The sequence below is a fragment of the Lotus japonicus genome, chromosome 1, assembly GCF_012489685.1.
Source record: "Lotus japonicus ecotype B-129 chromosome 1, LjGifu_v1.2".
Lineage (NCBI taxonomy): Eukaryota > Viridiplantae > Streptophyta > Magnoliopsida > Fabales > Fabaceae > Lotus > Lotus japonicus.
Window position 1 is genome coordinate 1,424,013 of NC_080041.1, and position 24,899 is coordinate 1,448,911.

At 37.0% G+C, this 24,899-nt stretch overlaps 3 protein-coding genes across 3 annotated transcripts; all 3 read right to left on the minus strand.

Annotated features, from left to right (window-relative positions):
• Nucleotides 1-5,504: 5,504 nt before the first annotated feature.
• On the minus strand, nt 5,505-8,528 carry LOC130732440 (uncharacterized). The gene is made up of 10 exons (XM_057584487.1): nt 8,370-8,528; nt 8,011-8,269; nt 7,800-7,896; nt 7,597-7,718; nt 7,390-7,474; nt 7,161-7,296; nt 6,898-7,052; nt 6,681-6,798; nt 6,370-6,573; nt 5,505-6,191 (listed from the first exon to the last, which is right to left on the minus strand). Exons 1-10 carry the CDS (start codon nt 8,526-8,528, stop codon nt 5,505-5,507), a joined length of 2,022 nt encoding a protein of 673 aa, XP_057440470.1.
• Nucleotides 8,529-10,864: 2,336 nt separating this feature from the next.
• On the minus strand, nt 10,865-12,443 carry LOC130731490 (uncharacterized). The gene is made up of 5 exons (XM_057583802.1): nt 12,102-12,443; nt 11,862-12,016; nt 11,667-11,784; nt 11,368-11,556; nt 10,865-11,294 (listed from the first exon to the last, which is right to left on the minus strand). Exons 1-5 carry the CDS (start codon nt 12,285-12,287, stop codon nt 11,055-11,057), a joined length of 888 nt encoding a protein of 295 aa, XP_057439785.1. The 5' UTR covers nt 12,288-12,443; the 3' UTR covers nt 10,865-11,054.
• Nucleotides 12,444-13,123: 680 nt separating this feature from the next.
• LOC130731491 (uncharacterized) lies at nt 13,124-13,731 on the minus strand. The gene is made up of 2 exons (XM_057583803.1): nt 13,494-13,731; nt 13,124-13,374 (listed from the first exon to the last, which is right to left on the minus strand). The coding sequence occupies exons 1-2, from the start codon at nt 13,723-13,725 to the stop codon at nt 13,223-13,225; spliced, it is 384 nt and encodes a 127-aa protein (XP_057439786.1). The 5' UTR covers nt 13,726-13,731; the 3' UTR covers nt 13,124-13,222.
• Nucleotides 13,732-24,899: the final 11,168 nt, after the last annotated feature.

Below are 24,899 nucleotides of genomic sequence, written 5' to 3' on the forward strand. Positions count from 1 at the left end.
CTTAAAAATATGATTACAGTAAAAAAAATACAGTATAATTAGTAATTTAGTATAGTGCTACCCGAGTATATAATCATGTAAATTTCAAAAAAAGAGAGTATATAATCATGTATATATAATATATAGAAGGAAGGGAACACGTATTTTTGAGCGATTTTCATATAACACATAGTTCTTTGATATTTTTTAAACATGCACATAATTATCATTATTTTGTTGGGATGTAACGTACCTATTTCATTTTATCAATAGTAGACTAGTAGTATATAATGCTATCCTCCTTTTTATTTTTTGTTACATTTAGAAAAATCCAGTTTTGTCGTCTAATTATGAAAAGAATAAAAATCACTAGTATATTTTTGGACAAAATATCATTGTTTTCCGAAAAAGTTGTGGGCAGACGTGGAAGAATAGAGATTTGTGGGTCATAGTCCACGTGAAAAGTTGGTTTAACGAAGAAAATCATAGTGAAAGACAAATATATCTAATAATTGAGGGAAGATATCCGGTGAGACGAGGCACACGTGACCGTTTCGTGTCTGATATTTTTATTATTGAGAGCAACTTGACACACTTGGAGATGGAGTGGATTGATTCAGCTGATTTGTTGTGTTTGTTGTTAGAAAAATAGGCTTGATCGTGATAGAAATCACTTTCCTTAAAGTATTTCAAGCACTTTCTGAATTTCGTCTTAGAGTTTGGATGTAGGAATACCCAGGATAATCAGCCTTGATTCGAGTTCGCACAAGACTAATGAAAACTCGATAAGCAGCGAAGTATTTTCTGGAAAACAGAGGATAAGATTGTGTGTGTTATGAATTCTGAACATGCACTCTATTTATAGGCAAAAACAGAACAATTCATAAGGTTGCGACCCTTCATGAATTATGTCTGTTACCAACAAATATGTGAATACTTGCGACCCTTCATGAATAGGTGCAAAATTCGAATTCCAAAACGACCAAAACAAACAGACGTTACGGCAACCGAGTCGTCGTCGATGCGTCGTGCTCAAGTGCCTCAAGTGCCGTGCCGTCTACAAGCCGCCTAATGGAACATGTGACATAAAAACTTGGGACCACCAAACCATGCACATGTGACACTATATCCTCTCTTTGTCTCTTTGTTGAATGGTTGGCATTTAATGATATATAAATGCTTTGAATAGTTACTCCACTTTTTATGTGGGACTTCATTCAAATTCATTCAATGCAACACATTTATCATTTTGGAACACTATGTAATTATTACTCCTTGAGTAATTATTACAACATTTATTTGGCCTTTGAAATTTCAATGTTTGATTGATTAAGGAAGGAAGCAAGGTGGGTTGGATTCATTTGATTTACGAAAACGAGGAGGAGTTTGTGATGTCAGGATAGAGAATTAGAGACCATGACCATGTTACGTGGCACTGACGAGGTGGCTAAGATATATTCCATCTTGTCACGTACACCTCAAATCCCACGAGGCATTTCCTAATTGTCAAATTTGTTGGGCATGCACACACAAAAAAATGCAAAGTACAAGAAAGCGATCGACTACTAAGTACACTAGGATTATGACCCGTGCTATCCACGGGGTCTTTATACACAATTTTTTTATGTTCGTATCTAATCGAACAATATAGCAATTGAGTGCGTATGTCTGCGTAAAATAAAGAATCCATTTTTTTTACTTAGGGTTACCTACAACAAAATTAAAAGCACAATAAACTACTTGTTGTCAGTTGTAAATAAAAGAGGAAACTAATTGGTTACGCATGTGAGTGCAATTGGTGTGCCATTGAACAAAAATACAAGTATAAAAGCACAGTAATGTATATTTATGCTAATTTTCCTGTGACTGAACCTGAAGAACTGAGTTTGTGTCATGTGTGAAGGTACAATCAAGCAACATATAGTTTATTTTACTAAGTCTCGGGGGGTCAAGAATGTAAAATAAAAACAGACAGTGTTTGTAAAATATTCCTTGAAACTATCTATTTACTACATTGTTTTGCCAAGCACAACACAAATGCTAAGGCTAAAATGTCTAAGCAAAATAATTCATAGTGTAACCTTACTGAACCACAAAAATAAAATTGAAGAACAAAGATTAAGCAATAAACATCGTCTGAATAAACATCACAATCAAAAACATAAATAACACTCATCATCTAATAATCTAGTAACGTCGAACTTCAAGCCGGTAGGTGTCTGGTTGATGCGTCTTGTAGAACCGCAGTTGGTCCCTAGCACGAATGTGTTCCTCCCTACCAAACTCATACCAGCCATGACCAAAGTCAACTTGATTGGTCCTACCATCTGCCCATTTCAGGATCCATTCAACCGAATTGCCATTGGGTAATATGATGTTCAGTGATGGAGGTTTGTGTGGAATCAGCTCAATTGCGACATTAGTAGGGACATGCTGCAAAAATGTAGCAAAAAATAAAATCACTTATGAACGGTTATACTTGATAACATGAAAATGGAAGTGGGATGAGTAATACCAAAGATTGCCTTCCGTATGACTTTGCCTCAGTGATATCACTCAACCAAGCAAGCTCCTCCTCATCATCAGAATCCTCCTGCTCCATGACTATGTAATCATCATCAGAATCCTCCTGCTCTATGTAAGCTACCTCAGTGTATTCATCATGAAATATCCGGATATAGAACTGGCTCCCTCTAATGTAGGTGTAATGCACCCTAACAGTTCCATTAATGTGGTGCGCTTGATAGATTTCTTGAAAACTTTCTATTCCTTTGTCTCCGTTCACTGTCTTAAGACTCACAGAGAATATGTTGTTCGCCGCATCAGTGAGGAGAGCATTCTGGTATGGCATGATAATAGGGTTATTCTTGACAAACCGCCTAGGAAACTTCGCAAAATCCTACAAAGAAGTTTGCAATAATCATGCCCAAGAACAAATAAAAATAAATTGTACAACATATATTTATATCATAGATATTGCACTTATATAAGATAGTCTAAAAGGCATAAACTTGATGGGCTAAATGCTTACTGTGTCAGATCGGTGGATAATGATAAAGTTATTTGCGTCTTGGGGAAGGCTTGATAATCTAACTTGGTCCATATTATATTTCGAAAACAGATGTAGCACCTGAAACTTCATTGAACGCAAAAAAAGGTAATAAGTAGTAAATAATTTGGATAAAACATTAAGATTTCGACTAGATTATCTATATGTATACAAGTCAGAATATGATGTAATCAATAAATGGTGGAAGCAGGATATATACACACTTCAATTACTACAGCCACAAAAAAAACCTAAAAAATCATTCCCACACCAGCAACAGTAAACAATGCCCACAATCCCACTAAAGGTCCACTGCCAAAACAACTAAACAAACAAAGACCTGCCAAATAAACAAAAGCACCAACATACTATCCAAACATACAACACCAGCACGCAAGCTTGAGGCAACTCTACAACTTGATAAATTACACCGACAGGATAAAAATTAAAGGCTGTGTAGACCACTGAAATATCGATTTCAGAAAACCCTTTGAGCTTAATCCGAACCCAATTCCAAGTTCTCCACTATCAATGGCAAACATAATCACTATCAATGACCAACAGTTTCAAACACACACTTGACAGTACCAAACTAACATGAAACCAAAGGCAAATTGATACATACCCAGAATGAAAATCAAAATAGGAGGTTGGTAGAGTAAAGGGCTTACCTTGCAATGAGGCTACGACGGAATTGGAACTGGCCGGAATGATGACAGTAATTGATTCAAGTAGATGACTCCAAATAAAAGTGTTGAACACAGAACCTGGTGATCAGTTTGGTGGATAAGGAAGAGAAAGATGATGAATACCACCTCTATATATTGATCTGGCTGAGCAATGGAATAGAGATAGTGGTAGTCTATACCTCTAAATAATATTATATTTACTGTTGATATAGCTGTGGTTAAATAGGTGTAGTACAACCCATTTAATGTAGAGATATGAAGTACCAGATTTTGTGGGCAAAAGTAAAATCTGCTGACATATGTTTATGATAACGTTTATGTAATAGAAAAGATATGGATTTTTAAAACATTAGCTTTGATTACAAGTCAAAATATAGATTATTTAGATAAAAATAGAAAAATATAGTTGAAGGAGATAAATATGATATATACCAGTACAAAAATCATTTGTAACTTATGATTTTAAATGGTGAATCAAAATCAAAAATTGACTATAGTTGGTCCCAAAGCCATGAACAAAGTCATCCATGATTTATCTGGTATCATTGCATTCTGGCATTCAAATAAGATTACATATGAAGCTTCGGGTGGTGTTTGCTTTAGCTGTGCTATATAAGGTTCTGTATCAGTGCACCTGCGCCATATCTTGTCTCTTGATCCTTTGATAGTTGCTGTTTTGTATTTCACTGCTGGTGGGAAGACATTATCTGGGATGCTTGCCTAAGCTACTCACAGGGAGTTTTCTTCTTTGCTCTCAAAGTGGTGTCCACATCAATAGCAATCTACATGATGCAACAACATTCAACATAAAAAAAACCATATCTATGTGCCTACAATCAAATTTACAACAGTTAGCTTAAGGTCATATAGCTGGAAAAATAATGGCATGTGCAAATATTCATTAGAGTTGCCAATTTCAGAAGTTGCACTCTTTCTTTCTATTAGTGATGTTAAAGGATTAAACACTTTAACCTGCAAAAAAAATCATAAATTTGCTGTCTTTATTCATACTTAGCAGCATATGCTTGACCAAGCTCAACATTTAACAATTATATATAGGATTTTTTGATTAGTTATATGAATTGATCATCATACCTGGAAGGAAAGGTGCATCTATCCACTTCAGTGACCAAGTTAATCTGCTTTGCCGAAACTGAGTATAAGTAAACTGGACACCTGTATAGCTTGCTTAATTGAATTGTCTTCAAAGCTTTTATGTCTTTATAACTTGGAAAGTGATACTCAAATGGATGTACAATCTTTATCAATCTCACAGGACCATATTATTAAGAAACATAGCATGGAATTTCATACAAGTTCTCTAAAATTAATCTATACACAACAGATTTTAAGTACAACATTTCCCTTATCTGTGATGTTATCTTATATGTTTCTAGTTTCAATCAATTATTATCTTTATCAAGAGAGAATGAAAGAATGATAAGGAATGAAAGCAGCTATATAATAAAGAAAGCATTGCATAGATAGATAGGATCACAATACAGGATCTACTGGATATACCAGTTACACCATAGAGATACCTATGGATTACATTAAAAGATAAAAATAAAAGCATTGATTGGAATGTGTAACTGTGGTCATAGTACAGTGACCAATTCCAATTCATGCATCAAACAGTGAGGACTGAAGTTGACACCATTACTAATGCTACTACTACTATAAGCAAAAAGAATTTTGGCTGTTGTCGTGGAAGACAATCTGCATCCTTTGTCAGCACAGCAGACCACATATAGTCTGAAACTTCCTAGTCATAAGTAGAGTGAAATTCAAGGAGCAATCTCATCATCATCTGAGATTACAATCACCTCATCAGCACCCTTCTCATCATCATCTGATATCACAATCACATAATCATCCTCAGCAACTTTCTTCAACAGTTTATCCTTGTCATCATCAACAGGTTCAATCTTGACCTTATATTTAAGGCCACATTCATCTAAGTTATCAGACATGTCTTCTCCTTCAGAAGAATCGCTGTCTTCCATGCTTTCCTCATCAGACACTATGCCAGTAAGGTCATCATCATCAAATATGAAATCAATCATCTCTTTCGCAGCATCACCTTCAGCATAAGCGACTCCAGATTTAGGAACTTCAAACTCATCAGAAATAGGAGAACCATCACTGGATAAATCTCTGCCTCCATCTGCATCTAAAGATTTGTTCTCACCATCATCTTTAGTTTCAATTTCAGCAATTGGTGGTTTTGGATCATTATTTAGATCAATCTCACTATCAGCAATATGTTTCTTTCCATCCATCTCAGCAGCAACAAAATCCGCAGCAACAACATCCTCATCTTCTGACTCAAAATCTATGAACAGCTTCCTTCGCAGGCGACGATCACCTCTTTCAATAGTGTGAGATTCAGATAATGCATGACCCTTGTCACTCAAGGTCAAGCAACTCCCCTCAGCACTTCCCATCTTAGTAAAAGATGGCATGAACTTTGCCTGATGTGCATCCACATACATGAGTACAAAACAATTAGAACATTGATAGAAAAAACTGGATAAATTACTCCAAATAATTACCATGTTATTCAATTGTGAATCCTAGTGTGAAAATAAGTAAAAGAAGTTATGTGTTAAGTTTAAAAGACAGCAAAACATCCGTTAATTAACAATTAACCTTATCCGGGGTAACTATGGCATCATGGTCATGGAACATTGCAATGATGTCCAGGTCAGTGCAAATCCTCAAAATCTCAAAGCAACCTTCCTTGCCATACAGCCTCCCAACTTTTTTGTGGACCTTAAAAAGCATCTCTAACCCAGCTATATGGTCTTCAATGTCATCAGGATATTCTCCTTCCGGAATCACTTTCTTCTCAAGCTAACGTGTAAACGAAACAGATTGGTTATCAATTCTTTAGCAGTTGTAGGGAAAGTGTAAATAAAGGAAGAAACACTAATCAAAATCAAGAATCATGAAGATAATACTTCAAATGAATTCATCAATTCTTCACAGGAAAAACCAGCAATCAACTCTGCCTCAGGATCATGGAGAACAAAAACAGCGCTGTCAACACCGTCATAAACTTCAACCTTGAACCGAAACCTGTAATAGGTATAGTACCAACGTGTTAAATCATTAGGTAACTAAAGCATAACGTTAACAATTGAATAAATTTAAAAAATATGAATTCTTACAACATACCTGTTAATCATTTTATCAATGGTGCGTCCACACTTAAGACAATCATATTTAACACCATTGACTCTAAGCTCACTAAAACATCTGCATGAGGGGTAAAACCACGGTCCATCCTTAAGGACTCCAACTATTCCAGCGTGAACTATGAATATCCCTCCCTGAATATTGAAGTAGTTACAGTAGATACAAAACAATTGATCTAAAGCACAAAAAATGTAGCAAATCTACATAAATATGAAGTTGATAATATGTAGCAAATTTAACACCTCTTTGTTGTCCAGCAGCTGAGTTAAAGTTTTCCTAGGGTGAGTATTCAGCATATCATCCCTAAGACTCAGATTAGGTTGATCAGATCGAATAAAACCAACAGGACCATGGTAATTAAAACCAAGAGCATCCATTCTGCAAATAGACCAGTTAAATAAAGGTCAGAGATAGTACTATAAGGGGTACTTGTAATGAAAGATTAATCATGATGTAGTATATAGTTAATGCCTTTGAGTTAACTCAATAGCTTCTTCAATATCTGGGTTGAAGAGGACTTTTGACGCAACAGGGGTACCCTCAATAAGGAATTTGTCTACATATAGAAAAAGTGTGTATAGTTATTGAGAGACAAAAGATAAATTAGATTACATAGATTACTTGAAATTATATTAGGTAGAAGAATTCTGACTACTATTCAAAAGAGTTTGCACATACCTCTGAAGCTCTTCACCTTAACAAACTGTAATACAATTACAGGCCTCATAGTCCAGTTGGAAGCCAAGTACTCAGCAACAATGTTGACCAGACTCCCAATCACCATACATCTGATATTTCCCCTGACATATGAGGTGCTTGAGATGTAAGTCATAATAATGAATATACTAAATGTAAGCCATAAATTACTTTGGCAAAGATACCTTGTATCTTGCAGATCAACATATAACATCTTAGTGAGCTGACCATCTTTTATAAATATCTTTTCCTGAGAGGCAGCCAACATAACTCCCAAACAATCTGGAAAAAAATTATAAGATTTAGAGTTGTGTTATTTCTCAAAATAATATGGAACTTGTAACACATGGATTATTGGACTCGGGTCATTTTGAATAAAATATGGCTTCTACATACCAATCAGGTGGGTGAACTCATCACTCCTGTTGCGAATTATCTGAGTGTTGCAAAGGGACCAGCCATTTCGAGGAATGCGAACATCAAAACTTTCAGCAATGATGGTGCATGCATGGAAGATCAATCTGAATTGATGTGGCGTTAGTCGAATATCATCATTCAGAACAACCTTAAAGTTAGAGATCTGGTACACTCTGCCAGTCTGCATGGCACGAATAGGAGGGTGCCTCCTGCACACAGAACCCTGTATCTTGGTCCCCTAACAAAAATAGAGGAAATTTATGAGTGAAGAAAACAGCACAATATTTACTTTTATAAACTGTCCATAAAATGTTGAAGATGGAGGGATTTGAACTTACAAATCTGTCCACCAGAATCATGTCCATGCAGGAGGGTCTTAGTGTAACATGGTCAAATGGAACTCTCCACACAGCAATAGCACGAACCTTGATACTCCAGTAGGGACCCTGTTGATGAATGGAGGTAACATGGTCAATGACTGACAACCGAGTATCCATTAGAAGTTAAGCAAATTGATCAAAAAATCAAATTTGCAGGAAAAGGAGTTTGGAGAACTCAGAGAATTGTGAATCAATTGGGAACATATGAAAGGTTTTTATAGCCAATGAAGATGACAATTCAAATTAACAGATGCAGTAGTGTCAAAGGCTAAGTTCAGTGAGGTCTTGGCTCTGGAGGGCTTCTTGCATCATAAAGTACATGAAGATCTTCCAAAACAGTGGCAAAATCAAAATACAGCCCAGACTGAATCCAGGAAATAAGGGGGGAACAATAAAAAATGAACATAGAATGTCTAATTGGAGTAGAGGTGATGATTATTTAGCACAAGAGTCTAGAGTTATGCAGCAAAAAATAAGAAGATACAGAGCCGGCGATAGATTCGGATATTACCTGCTACGTTCTGTTAAGGACATCTTCAGAATCATGGTTCCAAACCTTTCTATTTATAGGCACAAAGTTGATGATCTTCTAACCTTATCAGTAACCAGGAGAAGTATATGAGTATCCAGCAACAAAATCTACCTTTAGGGAACAGTAGTTGTGAAGAACAGTTGTTTCCCATCATGGAGTACAGGCGTCGAATTGGGGGGGTGGGAAAGGAGATTAGGTCAATAGATTTCAGTAGATAGGGGAGATTAGCTATCATCATACGACCCAGACACACAATTGACAGAGAATTGGCTTATTTTAAACTATCAAGTACATTGGAGAGCAATGAGGTGGCTATGAGCGTTAGAGGAAGAAGAAAGTAGAACACATAAGAAATCAACGCGTTCTGATTTTATTAAATATGTAATACGTTTTTTTTTTTCTTAACTTTCTTAATACATTTGTTTTGATTTACAAACAAATTACTTCAAAGATTGGATCTTTTAACAGATGTCAGGTACAATTAAATCACATAATATAAAGAAAAATAGATACTCTTAAATAACAAAAAAGAATTTCGTTATTTTAAAACTCATATTGATTTATTATTGAAACTAAATTAGTTTTGATTTGAAAACAAAATACTATAAAGATTGTATCTTTTAGCAGGATGTCAGTTACTATTAAATCACAAAAGAAAAAGAAAAATAGATAATCCTAAATACTAAAACAGATTTACAAAAAAATTAAGTTCACAAATACTTTAATTGTTGTTTATTTTGCTAAACTTAATAAACTTAAACGTGTGCTAGATCAAACTAATATTTGATTTGTTATTTGGATTTAATACAATTTTGGTTATAGTAAAAAATTAACATCTGTAATATGAATTGAAAACAAATATAAAATGTGGAAAAAAAAAAGATTTCATCATCTTACATGTATTTGAAAATGAATTAGTATTTCACACATGTCTTTATGAGAGCAATCCAAGATAGTAATTTTTACCTAGCCTAATTATTTTAAGTAATAGAGTTATACAAATATATCAATACATGTATATATAACATTAAAAGGCTTTAAAAACAACATATGAAAAGTGATTTTTTTTTTTTGCATATGAGCATTATGGTACATAGTTTAAGAGCACCGTCTTATGTAGAGATAAAATGGGAGATGTTTTTAAAAATGATAAGAGATGAAACATAGATTTTGTGGTAAATCTACAAAATAGCAATGGGATAGCCAAAATAGCAATGTTATAGTAATCATAGGTTGTTATATTGTAATCAACAAAGAATAAAGTTAACTAATAGATGAAAGAATAATCTGAAGAGTAACTTCATAGTTACAAATCTGCCAAAATATGTCAAAAAAATAATGGTTTTCCAAACATAGAACGAAACAAATTGAAGTTTGTGACAATGGACAAAAATAATTAAAAAGTCATGAGGAGGTAGTGAGTTACTAACTTACGAAGTAAATATCATCAAGCAGATCATTTAATTCAAGTACTTGAATGAAAACTACTGAAAGTATGGAACAATTGAAGATAGATAAAAAACAGCACTATGCATCTGGAAGGAAGATGAAGCAGATTTTGGGAAATAGCAGGAAGAAAGGAAATGGTTGGATGAAGAATGGGGTTGGAAGGAAGCAGCAGGGGGGGAACTGATAGCTTTATGTCATTTAAAAGGTGATACATTAAATGCTATACCAAATGTTAGATGAGCTGAAGAGAGATAAATTTTATGGTAGGCAACAACACTGAATGTATACATTAATTAATGAAGCTTACTATTGGAAAAACTCAACCAAGAAATTTATAATTGAAATGTTAAAGAAACAATTGTGATAAAAGTATTTTGACAAATAATAGACAATGTTTGGACTTGATGTCTTTAACAAAGAAAGATGTCTTCAACAAAGATACATTCAATAGACTTCAACCCATTGTATAAAATAGGAGACTCTAACAACTGACCTTACAAACCACAACGTCTTAGATCTATGATAACAAAATGAAATACTACTAATATATTAAGAGTGCAACTTAACCAATCTTCCTACAGTAAATACATTACAAAAAGACTCCAATTAGACACATTGTTGGAAATTGCATCTCATATTATAATTATAACTATCTTATTCAGCTACAGTGCGTAGTCCTTCTCCAACTTCACAGGCCTGATCCTCAATCTCTTAGCAGGTTTGTTAGAACTCAGGTCACTACCAGCACTCTGAACAGAAGAGCAGATAACAGATCCATCAGTGAGAGAAATTTCATCAAGGGATACAACACTGGGGCCTATTTCAGATAGTTTTGCAGAAGAGTCACCGTTGTTATCAAGTTCCGCACCAGAAAACTTAGAAAATTTGGGGCTGCTGATCATCTAGAACAAAAGGAAAAGAATATCAAGATTTTGATATATATAGTCTATAACATTAAAAGTAACAAATACATACCTTGGTGGGAGTTTGAACTCTGGAATTGTCCTTGAAATTCTCAACCATAACGACATCAGTACATATTTTCTTCACTTTGTAGGAGTCATCAAAAGTGGTACCATGGCCATTTGATTTCTGCACCTTAAATAAAATCTGTCTTCCAATGATGGACTTAATCTCATTTGGGTAATCTTTTGCAGCCTTCCCCTTCAAACAGATTTGTAAGCAGCAAAGAATCAATTATCACACAAAAAAAATCAGCTACATACTTTAATTTAGATCATGTAAAGAAAAGTTAGCAGGTGAACTACATTCACCTTGGAAGCCATGATCAGTTCCTTGCAGGTCTTGCTCAGCAATTGTTGGCAATCTGTGTCAAAAACAACAAATACACCGCAGCCAAGACCATCATCAACTTCTAACTTGATTCTGAATCTGCAATAAGATGCAACGAAATTAAAAATTACAGTTTCAAAGCAGTACATTATATTGCAAAATGGGCTTACAACTACCTTGGAGTAACACTTAGCACAACTTTGGAACAGCCAGGACAATAAGAGATTCCATCTTCCACAGTCACAGCCTTATGACAACTACAGGCAGAGTACCACCACTTTTCCCCTTCAACCAGACCAGATATATTCGCCATAACAATAAAAATACCATCCTACCAAATTAAAGAAGGAGGACATAAGAAAGAGGGGTGAATACATAAGATCCGTGCAGTGTATAAGAAGTGGTTTAAGGTATACCTCAGCAGTATCATTGAGTTCCCTTATGTCTTTCCTAGGATAAAGCTTTAGAAATTCATCCTCTAAGGTGATCACTGGTACATGATCAGAATCAACAGCTTCAGCTAGAGGCAAATCGGCATCGATTCCATGAAGGGCCAACCTAGAAGTGGAATAGTTACCATAAAAATAAATTAGAGGCAGCATATCATTAGCAATATCAATATAAGTTAGTAGTCATAAATAATACTAAATTATTCAATGTTAAAATGACATGAGATAAGTACAAATATCTCACCCATTATGAAATGAGACAGCTTCAGGTATAGCTGGATTCCATAATAGGACAGTAGCATTCATGACATTCTGAATTACAACATGGCCTACAAAATGAAAGAAATATAATTTCAACTAAAACACACCATGCAAATAAATCTACTAACAATAAGAATCTGACCTGTTTTACTTAATGAGGATTGTTAAAAAAAATGTCATGTGAATGATATCTGATATTAAGAAAATAGATAGCATAACCAACCCATGAATGTCTTGATCTTCATAAATTGAAGAACTACAACAGGCATTTGGCGATCAGCAGCAAGATGTTGTTTTACAACATCAACAAAGTGGCCAAATAGAGCACACTTAATCTTCCCTCTACAAAAAAAGGAAAGCTAATGTAAATACGAAGCCTCTCAGCAGAAAGATAAGATAATATGTACACTAAACAGTTTTGTAACCTCTCATTTATATCAAGCAACACTTTCAACAAAATGTATACATGATCCTTCAAATCAACACTTTATCTCCGTAGTAAATAAGTTAAAAGTTCACCTATCCTCCACATGCAGTTTTGCTACTAATGCCTCATGTCTCTCAAAACACAACTTCAATTTCATGGCATGATAAAAATTAAAGATCTCAACGAAAACTTGCATATGTTGACTGAACAGTTTTTGTGACATCTCACATATATCAAGCAACATTTCAAACCAAATATATATATGACCATTCAAATTAGAGCATGATTTCCAGCCTTAAGGTATACTCAGAAACATAGTTTACATCCTTCACAACTAATTATTCTTGAAACATTCAAATTAGAGCATAAAATTTGTAATGTGCTCATAGTCATTTAGAAATCAATCATAATTGTAAAATCTTGACATGAATATGTTACGTAAGATAGGGATTAACTTATCATCTGTCAGCTCCAGCTCTATCATCCGTGTTACATTGCCAGCCTTAGGATATTTCTTCTCACTTGATACATTGGTAACTAATCCAATCACATCTACAAAACATGATTCATTACAAAAATTAGGATTCAACATTCGAAACTGAACAATAAACATCTTAACATATGAGCTGATAAAACAATAAAAGTAGCTGATGTAGTTGATGGTAGCATACCAATTAAAAAGTCAGAATCACCACCAGTAGCCAATATCTGATCAGTGTCCTTGAAGGAGTATTTAGTCATTGGGATTCCAATTGCTTCTTCAACTGCAGCCCTAGTTTTTTCATTGAACATAATCTTGTAATCATGCTCAGAAGCCATAAAACCGCCACTGTTTGAAAGAACTGAGAAATAAGTGATGGTGTAAACTTTGCCTTCACGGAGTTCGCTCTTGAATTTGGACATCAGACCCTTCCGAGCAATGGCTTCAATTTTGTCACCCTCGAAATAAAAACAACAATTATCAGAACATGAATAAACCAACATTTCATTCAAATAAAGAAGAAAAACTACAATTTAAATAACCACTGCAATGTAGTAAACATTCAGAAGAAAGGTATAAACCTCAGCATCAATTAGAACTATATGCAAGGCATAGGGACTCAAGGGATCGTTCACAGGGCATGCTTCCCACATCCGGATAACCCTAGTCCTAATTCTCAAAAAACTCTTCCCAGGGCAAAGACTCTTGACTGGAGTCACACCACCACCCATGGATCAAACACAAACTTTGAAAAAGTTGATCAAGTTTGAGAAAAAAAATGGTTGGGAAGAAGAACAGAAAACTGGCACACAATGTGGGAATTTGAGGAGAAGATGGCTCAATTTATAGAAAAACCCTCAGCAGTTTCGTAAACCAATTCAAATTGGAAATAAAAAACAGAAATTTAACATTTCAAATCATAACAGCTGTAAAGACAATAGAGGATACATTAGGGGATAGGAAAATTACTTGTAAAGTGATCTCCATAGGGCAGAGCAGAGATGAGAAAACCGAATAGCCCAGGGAAGGAGTAGAGGATTGTTGCACAGGCTACACGGTAGAGGCAATGAAGGGGGACGAGCGTTCGTACAAGGGAGACGGCCATGGTGCAGAGGCTACACGGTATAGGGAGCAGAGGGTCGAAAGTTCGTCCAAGATAGAAATCCATGGTTTGGGGAAATATTAGGCCCTTAGGGATCGGACATCGATAAATGAACGCTGGGACAGCTGGCGGGTGAGAGGGGTGAGCTCCTACCTATAAGCCTGACGGAGAAAGGCACAAAAGCTTCATTGGCGACGGCGGCGGCCGGAAAAGACGGAAAGAGGGAGGTAGGATACTGAACAACCTAAACCCTGACCCTAACTGAAGTTGAGATGCTCCAAGCAGCCCAATACTCCAACAGGCCCAAAAGCAAGAGATTTGTAACAAAAAAAAAATTGGCTCTGATGAACAGTGACATTTCCTCTTGCTTTTTAAGTTAGTAGATTTAGTTTAGTAATTAAGGTATAAAGAAAGAAGTTTTATTTCCAGTTATGTAATACACGAAAATGAATTTAAGGGGTTGCCCAATTGAAGTGTGTGTATGTTTTAGTTCAGCTTTGTTTCATAGTATAGTATGGTGTGAGCAGTATCTCTTGCGGTTATAGCATTGGAAGTATTGAGAGTGGCATTGATATATCCTTTTATAAAATATTTTAAAGCCAAAATTAATAAAAAGATTAGATAAATGTAAGTCTTTACTTAGCTTTTTCACTTATCAAATGAAGTTCGGACGACTCAGTGACACAATCGAAGGATTTAATTTTTTTCATAAATATACTCTATTCTTTAAACCTAATAATTTTCTTTGTATTGTATGGAAGACATTATCATCTCACAAAAAATTTCTACAAACCAAATAAAATATCCATGCGTGGCCTACTTTAAACATTCGTGAGCCATGTTTAGACCTTTAATATTTGTTAATTTTTTTTTTTACATACGGAAGAGAAAATATTTGTTAATATGTAATCATTGAGCATAATAACGTAATTAGGTCAAGCAAACAATAATTGGAATGTGGAAGTTGGATTCGGACCATACGCGTGGCATGGTGTCATATACAACGTGGAAAGGTGCAACCAACTAGGGACAATTACGTGATTATAATTAGGAAGGCAATAATGCTAATCACTCTCTAAATGATTACACTCATTTTGCACCTACAATTACAAATGCCATTTAACAAAAAAAACAATTACAAATGCTGGATCGGGTTACAAAAATCTATGGTGCACTTTTTTTTTGGGTCAATGTATCTATGGTGCACTTGAATCTATAATTGGAATGAACTATATCAGTTTTTATATTTTTGGTCGATCGAGCCCATCTGATAATTGGATCAGAGCTAGGATTTGGACTATATAATGCCCACACAATGTTTAAATCTATAGGAGCAAAGTATGGCAACCTTACTTTCAAAAAAAAAAGTATGGCAACCTAATTCGAACGTTATGGGCCTTCGATCTATTATAAAAATGGAACCATGGGCATTATTGCTCTAGTCACTCATGCTGGGCTGAAACGTACTTTACAAAATACAAACAATTTTTTTTTGTTACAAGAGGAAAATTAACAGAAGAGAAAAACTAGCTAATTGCATCTAAATGCAGTGATGCATAAACAAAAGAAGGGGTCTTCCACTGTTGAAATGGCGTCCCAGTCCTACAGGCTTCCCGAGCTAGAGCATCCGCTAAATTGTTCTTGTCTCGCACAATGTGAACCAAATTGATAAGGCTGCCATCAGTTGTCGGACACGCTGGATCTCATCACGGTTCCAGAAGCTTGCTGTATCATTCCCAGCTTGCAAAAGGGTGACAAGTTCAGCACAATCTGACCAACAAATCATCTTCCTTATTCCCCTCTCTATCGCGTGTTTCAGGCCCAACTCTAACGCCAATACCTCTGCAGGAAAGGACCTCCCTGATTAAAACTCTGAGAAATTTCAGTTACCCATCGGCCATGCTCATCTCGAACCGCAATTGCACACCCCATCTTTCCTTAGCTATACCTTGATAATTAAAAAATTAAAAAATATTAAGAGATTAATTTGTATGCACCGACAATGTAAATAAGTTTTACACAATCATTAAATCACATCTCTCAAATTTTGCTAATCCATGTTATTATATTTTACCAAATATTTTAAATGATCCATATCTAATCGTGGATTCGATCATTATACTTTTTTTTTACAGCAAATCATTGTACATTGTTGGAAGAACGAATAAATCCTTATTTTCATGGTTGAGCTCGATAGTACCTCGGAAGATTAGTCTTTATGAAATAATACTCTGAAGAATAAAATTGATCATGATCTAATATCTTAAAAATAGTGGTTGTATATATAACATCAAATTTTTTATTTGTTTTCTTGTCGCGCCAAAAATATTTCACAGTCGACTGTTATGAAACAGATAATTTTTCAACTCTAAAGTGGGTATTTGTCTCCTAACAAAAGTTTTAATTAACTTTACATTTTTCACATCATTTTATTACTAAACATTAATTTATTGAGTCGAAAATAAAAATTGAATGCTTGTATAGAAATGTTACCAAAGAAAATGTTTACTACTCCTAACAAGGAAGGCTTTTGATTAGGGAAAAGCTCACTGGTATAAAAAAACGGCAAAGTTAATTGTTTGGATTGGATACTCTTTTCTGTTTAGACCTGTATACAAAGAAAGTGCCTTTTAATTTAAGCTTAATGTATCTGTCATAGTGGATTAAGTCAACTTCACCATCGACCAATCACCAAATTTTGAGGCAAATACCGAAGCTTATTGTTGTAACGTATTCAACCACTTCACCACTCTCCTTTTAACGCATCACCTTTCACGTTCCCATAATCCCAATCAATTAATATTGACAACAAAATAACACGTACACGCTCAAGACAAAAAAAGTAAGTGTACCCTTTCATCTGGTTTTTCCTAAAACAGAAATATTAATTTTCAAAAAAGCAATTCTTTTTTTTTTTGAACTAAAAAAAAAAAAGAATTTGTGCCCCGCTCCTTGCACCTACACAATATTGGTAGATTTCTTTATGGCTCGTTTGGTACACCGTATTAAGCATGATAGTATAAGCTTATACAATATTGTAAGATTGGATACTCTCACCACAAATTGTGTGTGAGGTAGACAATGTTATTTATAATAGAAAATTACAGAATATGCTAAGGAATATTCTGAGGCATATTACAAAATAGAACAAATAATAACAGAGGAATATCCTGTAGGATATTATGGCTATTTATCGCTAACACCCCCCTTCAAGCTTAGCGTTGGATTGAGACCAACTCGAAGCTTGGATCGAAAAAGCTCAAACAACGGACGAGGCAATGCCTTAGTGAAAATATCAGCAAGCTGGAGAGAAGTAGGCACATGACGAACAGCTAAACGGCCAGAAGCAACCAGCTCACGAACGAAGTGACAATCCAAGTCAATGTGTTTGGCATGCTTATGAGCAACAGGATTCTGAGCCATAAACAAGGCACTTTGGTTGTCACTGAGTAGAAGAGGAGTTGCAGATAACCGAACACGAAGCTCATGGAGAAGATTAAGCAACCAAACGAGCTCGGAAGCAGTATTAGCCATGGCTCGGTACTCAGATTCACAACTAGAGCGAGCAACAGTGGGTTGTTTCTTGGCACTCCAAGACAATAGATTATCACCAAGAAAAATAGCGTAGCCATAAGTAGAGCGGCGAGTGTCCGTGCAGCGAGCCCAATCAGCATCACTATAACCAAGAACAGTGGGGGATGAGGTATGACGAAACGTAAGACCAAAATGTTGCGTGCCACAGACATAACGCAGAATGCGTTTGACAGCCTGAAAATGTTCCACATTCGGAGCCTGAAGGAACTGACTAACCGTGTTAACAGCATATGACAAGTCAGGACGAGTAATAGTCAAGTACTGCAAGGCCCCAACCAAAGAGCGATAATGCGTAGGATCTGAGTAAGCCTCACCAGAACTGACAAGATGGGAACCAGCAGCCAAGGGCGTCGAAACAGGACTGGCTTCAAGCATCATAGCACGAGAAAGCAAATCATGTGCATATTTGGCTTGTCCCAAGAACAAACCATCAGGAGTATAAGTGATCTCAAGACCAAGGAAGTAGCCAAGCTTACCCAGATATTTAATGGCGAACTCAGCATGAAGGCGAGCAATAAACTGAGTCAGAAGAGAGGGATCACTACCAGTAAGAATGATGTCATCCACATACACAAGAAGATAAAACGTAGTATGGCCTTTGTAGAAAAAGAACAAGGATGGATCAGCCCGACTACACGAAAAACCATTACGCAGCAGAAAAGAGCTTAAGCGCTGAAACCAAGCACGAGGCGCCTGTTTGAGGCCGTAGAGAGCCTTGTTCAACCGACACACATGAGTCGGGAAACGAGGATCAACAAAGCCAGGAGGCTGTTCCATATAAACAGTTTCAGTAAGATGACCATGAAGGAAAGCATTTTTGACATCCAACTGATGAAGTTGCCAATCATTAAGCACGACAAGAGATAAAATGAGGCGTACAGTAGTAGCTTTGACAACAGGACTGAAAGTAAGAGAGTAATCAAACCCTGGAATCTGCGTGAAACCCTGAGCCACCAAACGCGCTTTTAAGCGCTCAACAGTGCCGTCACTGTGGAATTTAGTGCGAAAGACCCATTTACTCCCAACAACATTTGTAGTGGAAGGGCGAGGAACCAAAGTCCAAGTACAATTGTTATGAAGGGCAGAAAGTTCATCCTCCATGGCTGCCAACCACTGAGGATGCTTCATGGCTGATTTGAATCCCTTAGGCTCAGTAACAGCATGCAAAGCAGTGAGAAGACCAGTAGGCTGAGCATGAACCAAGGCATATCGCGGATTCGGCTTAAAAATACCATTTTGAGAACGAGTCCGCGGACGAGCAGCAAGAGAAGCAAGTGGAACCTGAGCCACAACAGGGGAAGTAGCCGGCGGTGAAGCAGGCGAAGCCGGAGGCCCAACAGGAGGGGTGTTCGGCTGTACTGGGGAAGTAGGAGCCGGCGAAGGTGGTTCATCATCAAGAGGAACCGGCAGAGCAGGTAGGGCATCTGAGTCATCACAAGATGGACAAGACAGAGAACCAGCAGGCGGTGAACTCTCCGAAACGACAGGAGGAACAAGTGGTGAAGATGGAGGAGAACCTGCAGTCGGTTCATAAAACGTAGAGACCACCAAATCATGAGGTGAAGAGTGAGAACCTGCAAAAGGGAAGCAAAATTCATCAAATTGAGCATGACGAGACACATAAGTCCGAGAAATGGCCGGATCGAAGCATTTAAATCCCTTGTGGTGACTGCTATATCCCAAAAATATGCAAGGAGTACTCCGAGGGCTAAATTTATTTTTCATGTATGGACGCAAGCACGGGAACACCCGACATCCAAAAGGATGAAAATTAGCATACGTAGGCGCAACATGAAACAGAAGCTGAAATGGAATCTGATTAGCGAGCACCTTAGAAGGGACACGGTTAATAATATATACCGCAGTACTGAAAGCATCAACCCAATAGATAGTAGGGACATGAGAGTGATACAACATAGCAAGACCAAGCTCAAGAACATGTCTGTGTTTACGTTCGACCCGCCCATTCTGTGCCTGAGTATGAGGACATGAAAACCGATGAAGCACACCTGAGGAAACAAATAAAGTCTGAACTTTGTTATTAGTGAACTCGGTGCCATTATCACTTTGAAAAACTTTGATCGATCGGGAGAATTGATTTTCCACAAACGCTTTGAAGCGAACAAGAACGTCATAAAAATCAGACTTGCGCTTCAATGGATAAAACCAAGTAAACCGGGAAAAATCATCCACAAAAATAACAAAGTACAAAAAATCATCAGCAGAAGCAACAGGAGATGGTCCCCACAAATCACAATGGATAAGGTCTAAAACTGCAGAAGCTCTTTTATTATTATCATGAAAGACGAGACGTTTACTTTTAGCCATCTGACAAGAAGTACAACAAATAGGCTTAGGCAAAATGGAGGAAACATTGAAACAACCAAGTTTATGCAAATGTTGAATAATATCAAAATTAACATGTCCTAATCGTGAGTGCCACAATTCAAAAGAGGCACGAGGTAATGGAGAACTGGTAGTAAGCAGCGCCTGTGATCCTTGGTCAAGCACATAAAGTCCTTTATCACATCGGCCCTTTCCCAGAACGGCGCCTGTCTGTCGGTTCTGAATAACAAAAGAATCATCCAGAAAAATAGCTTTAGCATTATGGTGACGAGTCAATTTGCTAACAGAGACAAGGTTTTTAGTTAACTGGGGCACAACCAAAACATTAGATAAAGGAACAGAGTGTGAAACATAACGAGAACCAATATGAGTAATATGTAAACCAGCACCATTACCAACAAGAACACGATCATTACCAGAGTAGTCCTGGGAGTCCGTCAGCTGAGATAGAGAAGGAGTCATATGAGAAGTGGCACCTGTATCCATGTACCAGTCGGAACGGTTGGAGTTGTCCAATGAACAACCCGCAGCAAATGATTGTGCCAAATGAGCAGACTCAGAAGAACGATCCCAACGAACCGGACACTTATCAACATAGTGACCCTGCTCACGACAAATTTGACATCGAGGAGTGTAAGAGCCACGGCGACCAGAGCCACCATTATTGCGACGCTGCCGAGATCCACCATTATAATTTCCACGATTTCCACCACGAGAACCGCCACCGGAATTTCCACGGTTGCCACTAGTGGAAGACTGAGTACCAGAAGAGCGGGGCTGAGTGCTCGCATGGAAAACAGCAGGCGGAGGGGTCACTGATTCTTCAAGAGAAGCCTGAAAAATAGCATGGCTCTCGACCTTACAAAGAATGTCAGTAAAGAGAGGTAGGGGTACCTGATCAAGCTGATCCGTGGAAAAATTTGCATATGAGGAGCCAAGATCACGAAGGAACCAATGAACTTTATCATCATTAGGCACAGGTGCACCAATAGCAGCCAGCTGATCACAGATAGTGCGAAATTTGCGGCCGTACTCAGAAACAGATAGAGAACCACGACGCATGAGTTGAAGTTCATCACGGAGACGTAGTTCACGTGCCTTGCTGCGTGAGGCATAAGCAGAGTGTAAAGCAACCCAAACATCACGAGCAGTGGTTGCACTTAGAGTCTCAGATAAGGCCTCCTCAGTGAGGGAGGAAAGAAGCAAGCTGTTGACATTTCGATCTCTAACCTGCCACTGAGCATAAAGGGGGTTTGGAGAAAGAGCACCGTTACGTAACGGTTGAGTGACAGTTTGTGCAAAGGTCTGTTGAATAAATTCGGCAGGAGGATCAACCGTAGGGTCAACAATATCATACAGGTTCTGATTCTGGAGAAGAGCAGTAACCTGTTTACGCCATAGTAGAAAATTGTCTGGTTTAAGTTTCACTGTAAGCATATGCACCAAAGTATTCATGGAAAAAGTCGAAGGAGTAGCATCGGAAGCCATTTGGAAATTCTGAAAAAAGAACAAAGCAACCGCAGAAGCTGACGGCGGCTGGACAGGAATGATTGTTGCTGTCGGTGCGGGGCACAAGACTGGCGCGTGGAAGAATGAGCTGGCTCCTCGGCGGCGCGAAGCACAAGACGTGTGCACGTGGAAAAGCAGCTGACTAGAACAGAAGATGCTGTCGGCTGCAGCAAGGGGAACAACACGGAGCACAAGGTATCTGGCACGTGGAATCCCAAGGCAGGTGCGGCTGGACAAGACGCGGCACGTGGATGACGTCAGCGGCGCGGAAAGCTGCGAAGAGGATGACGTCAGCGGCGCGGAAAGCTGTGCAGAGACGACGTCAGCGGCGTAAAAAGGATGGTAGGGAAAAAGAAAAGGAAAAAGAAAGGAGACTATGGTAGGTGGCGGCACAGGGAGAGTTTGGAGGCTAGGGTTTCAACCTAAACCTGATACCATGTAAGATTGGATACTCTCACCACAAATTGTGTGTGAGGTAGACAATGTTATTTATAATAGAAAATTACAGAATATGCTAAGGAATATTCTGAGGCATATTACAAAATAGAACAAATAATAACAGAGGAATATCCTGTAGGATATTATGGCTATTTATCGCTAACAAATACATTATGAGCTTATCCATTGTTTGGTGCTCACATTGTATTGTATAAGCTTATACATCAATCTCCTCTTATACATCAAAATGATGGATTATTTAATCCACCCTATAGATGATGGATAAGGCATGATAAGAGTGCAATGTATAAACTACTTCAATAAATTTAATCAACTGCCACCACAATCACCATCCACCACCACCGCCTCCACCCACCACCATCGCCACCACCACCACCGCCACCATCGTCGCCGCCACCACAACCACCCTCCACCATCATCGTTATCGCTACTGCCACCACCCTCCACCATCACCGCGGCCACTACTGCCACCACTACCACCACCACTGCCGCCGCTGCCACCACCATGCTTCACCACTGCCACCATCGTTTATACCTTCATACCACCACTGTCCCCGCCCCCACCCTCCACCGCCACCAACACCACCATCCACCACCACTGTCACTGCCACTACCGGCGCCCCACCACCATCCACCACCACTACCCCATCATCACCTTCTAATACCACCACTACCACACCACCCGTGTTACCATCAAATTATATTGTGTATGACCAAACGCTGTATAGTATTAACATTTTATCAGGCCTCATCCTATCAGACCTAATACAATCAGCCCTTATACTATCAGGCCTTATACTATACATCGTACCAAACGGGCCCTTAGGCAATTAGTTGATGGTTCAATCTTTTGGAAGTATATATGAAGAATGATTTGTAATTAGAAGAGTCTTATAAATTTAATGTGATCTCTAAGTTTCAAGAAAATTTGATCTGATCATGATTGTCGGTCATAGAATACTTTGACAATAAAATAATATATATTTTTGAAATATTCCATTCAAGTTCTTAAATAAAAATTATTAAGTGAGCTTCATTTTTTTCATGAGTTAAACTGCTAAAAATAAAACATGATTAAGAAGAGATTTAGATCCCGTTTGGAAGAGCTTATTTTAGCTTATCTGATAGCATAAACACTTATGCCAGTGTTTGGGAGAGCTTATGCAAACAGTTTATGGTCTGTCATAAGCAGTTTAGAGCTTATTTTCATAAGCTATTAATGATAACTTATGAAAATGAGCTTATGCTTATATATAGCTTATTTTCAATTTATTTCAATAAAAACTTTAAAATAACTTATGTATAAGCGCTTGTGTCATAAGCGCTTATGATCATAAGCGCTTAGTTAAGTTGTGTTTCCAAACGGGGCCTTAATAAGTTGATGATGACAATTCCATACACATTTAAATGATATGAACATTACAACTATCAGTATTGTATATTATTTAACATTCAATATAAGTATTATAAAATAAAGATCTTAAGAGAAGATCATCTTCACATACTATATCCTAGAGTTGATTAGAGTTAGAGTTAATTAGTTGTCCAACTCAATCTCCCTATCAATCATCTTCACATACTATAACATGTGAATTATGATATAATTTTTTTAAAGGTAGAATTTTAGAAAACGAATACTATTTTTCAAGCATATTTTCATGTAGTACATTAGTTACGGGCGGAGCCAGGAATTTGACACTGGGGTGGCTAAATATCAAACAAAAAATTAATTTTACTTTCTTTTATCTAAGCAATGTTTATTTCTTAAACTTATTTTTACGTATAATTTATATACACATTAAACTTTTCTCTTTTATTTTATCAAACTTCATTATATCAAACATAATTTTATCAACCACTAATCCTAATGATTCGATATGTAAATCCTTTAAAAATAAAATGTGTGAATCAATTGATATAATTGATACCAATTATGATATTAGGTTATTATAAATATATAAAATTGTCAAAACTGTTAATAAAGTTCTTCTAGTATAGTGGTAAACATATGAATTCGTTTTTATCCTAGAAGGAGGAGGTTAGATTCCTATTCTCAGCAATTATCCGTTTTTATAGTCTTTTTTGTCTAAAAATGAAAATAAATGGGGCCAAATGAATTCGTTTTTATCCTAGGAGGAGGTTAGATTCATATTCTCAGCAATTATCCGTTTTTATAGTCTTTTTTGTCTAAAAATGAAAATAAATGGGGCTAAAAGGATTTGAACCCAAGACCAGGAGAGATTAGATTCATGAGCAGACCACTGAGCTACTGATTGTTATATGATCTGTGTTCCTTTGTAATATATATATTAATTATCACGGGTGCTAGAAAAGTAATATACCTAGTATTACTATGAATATTGAAAATATTCGGGGGCGCGGAGCACCGGTAAGCCACCCCGGTGGCTCCGCCCCAATAATAATAAATCATGGAACAATAATTTGATTCATATGTTGTCGGTTTTTTATATAAGTAGCGCATTGAAAAAGTTGACAAAAAAAGAAAAATTGCTTTCTTATCCTCTTTTTCATAAAAAGGTATCTTAAAATCTTTGCATTAATGGCGTTCCTTATAAGCAAAACAAA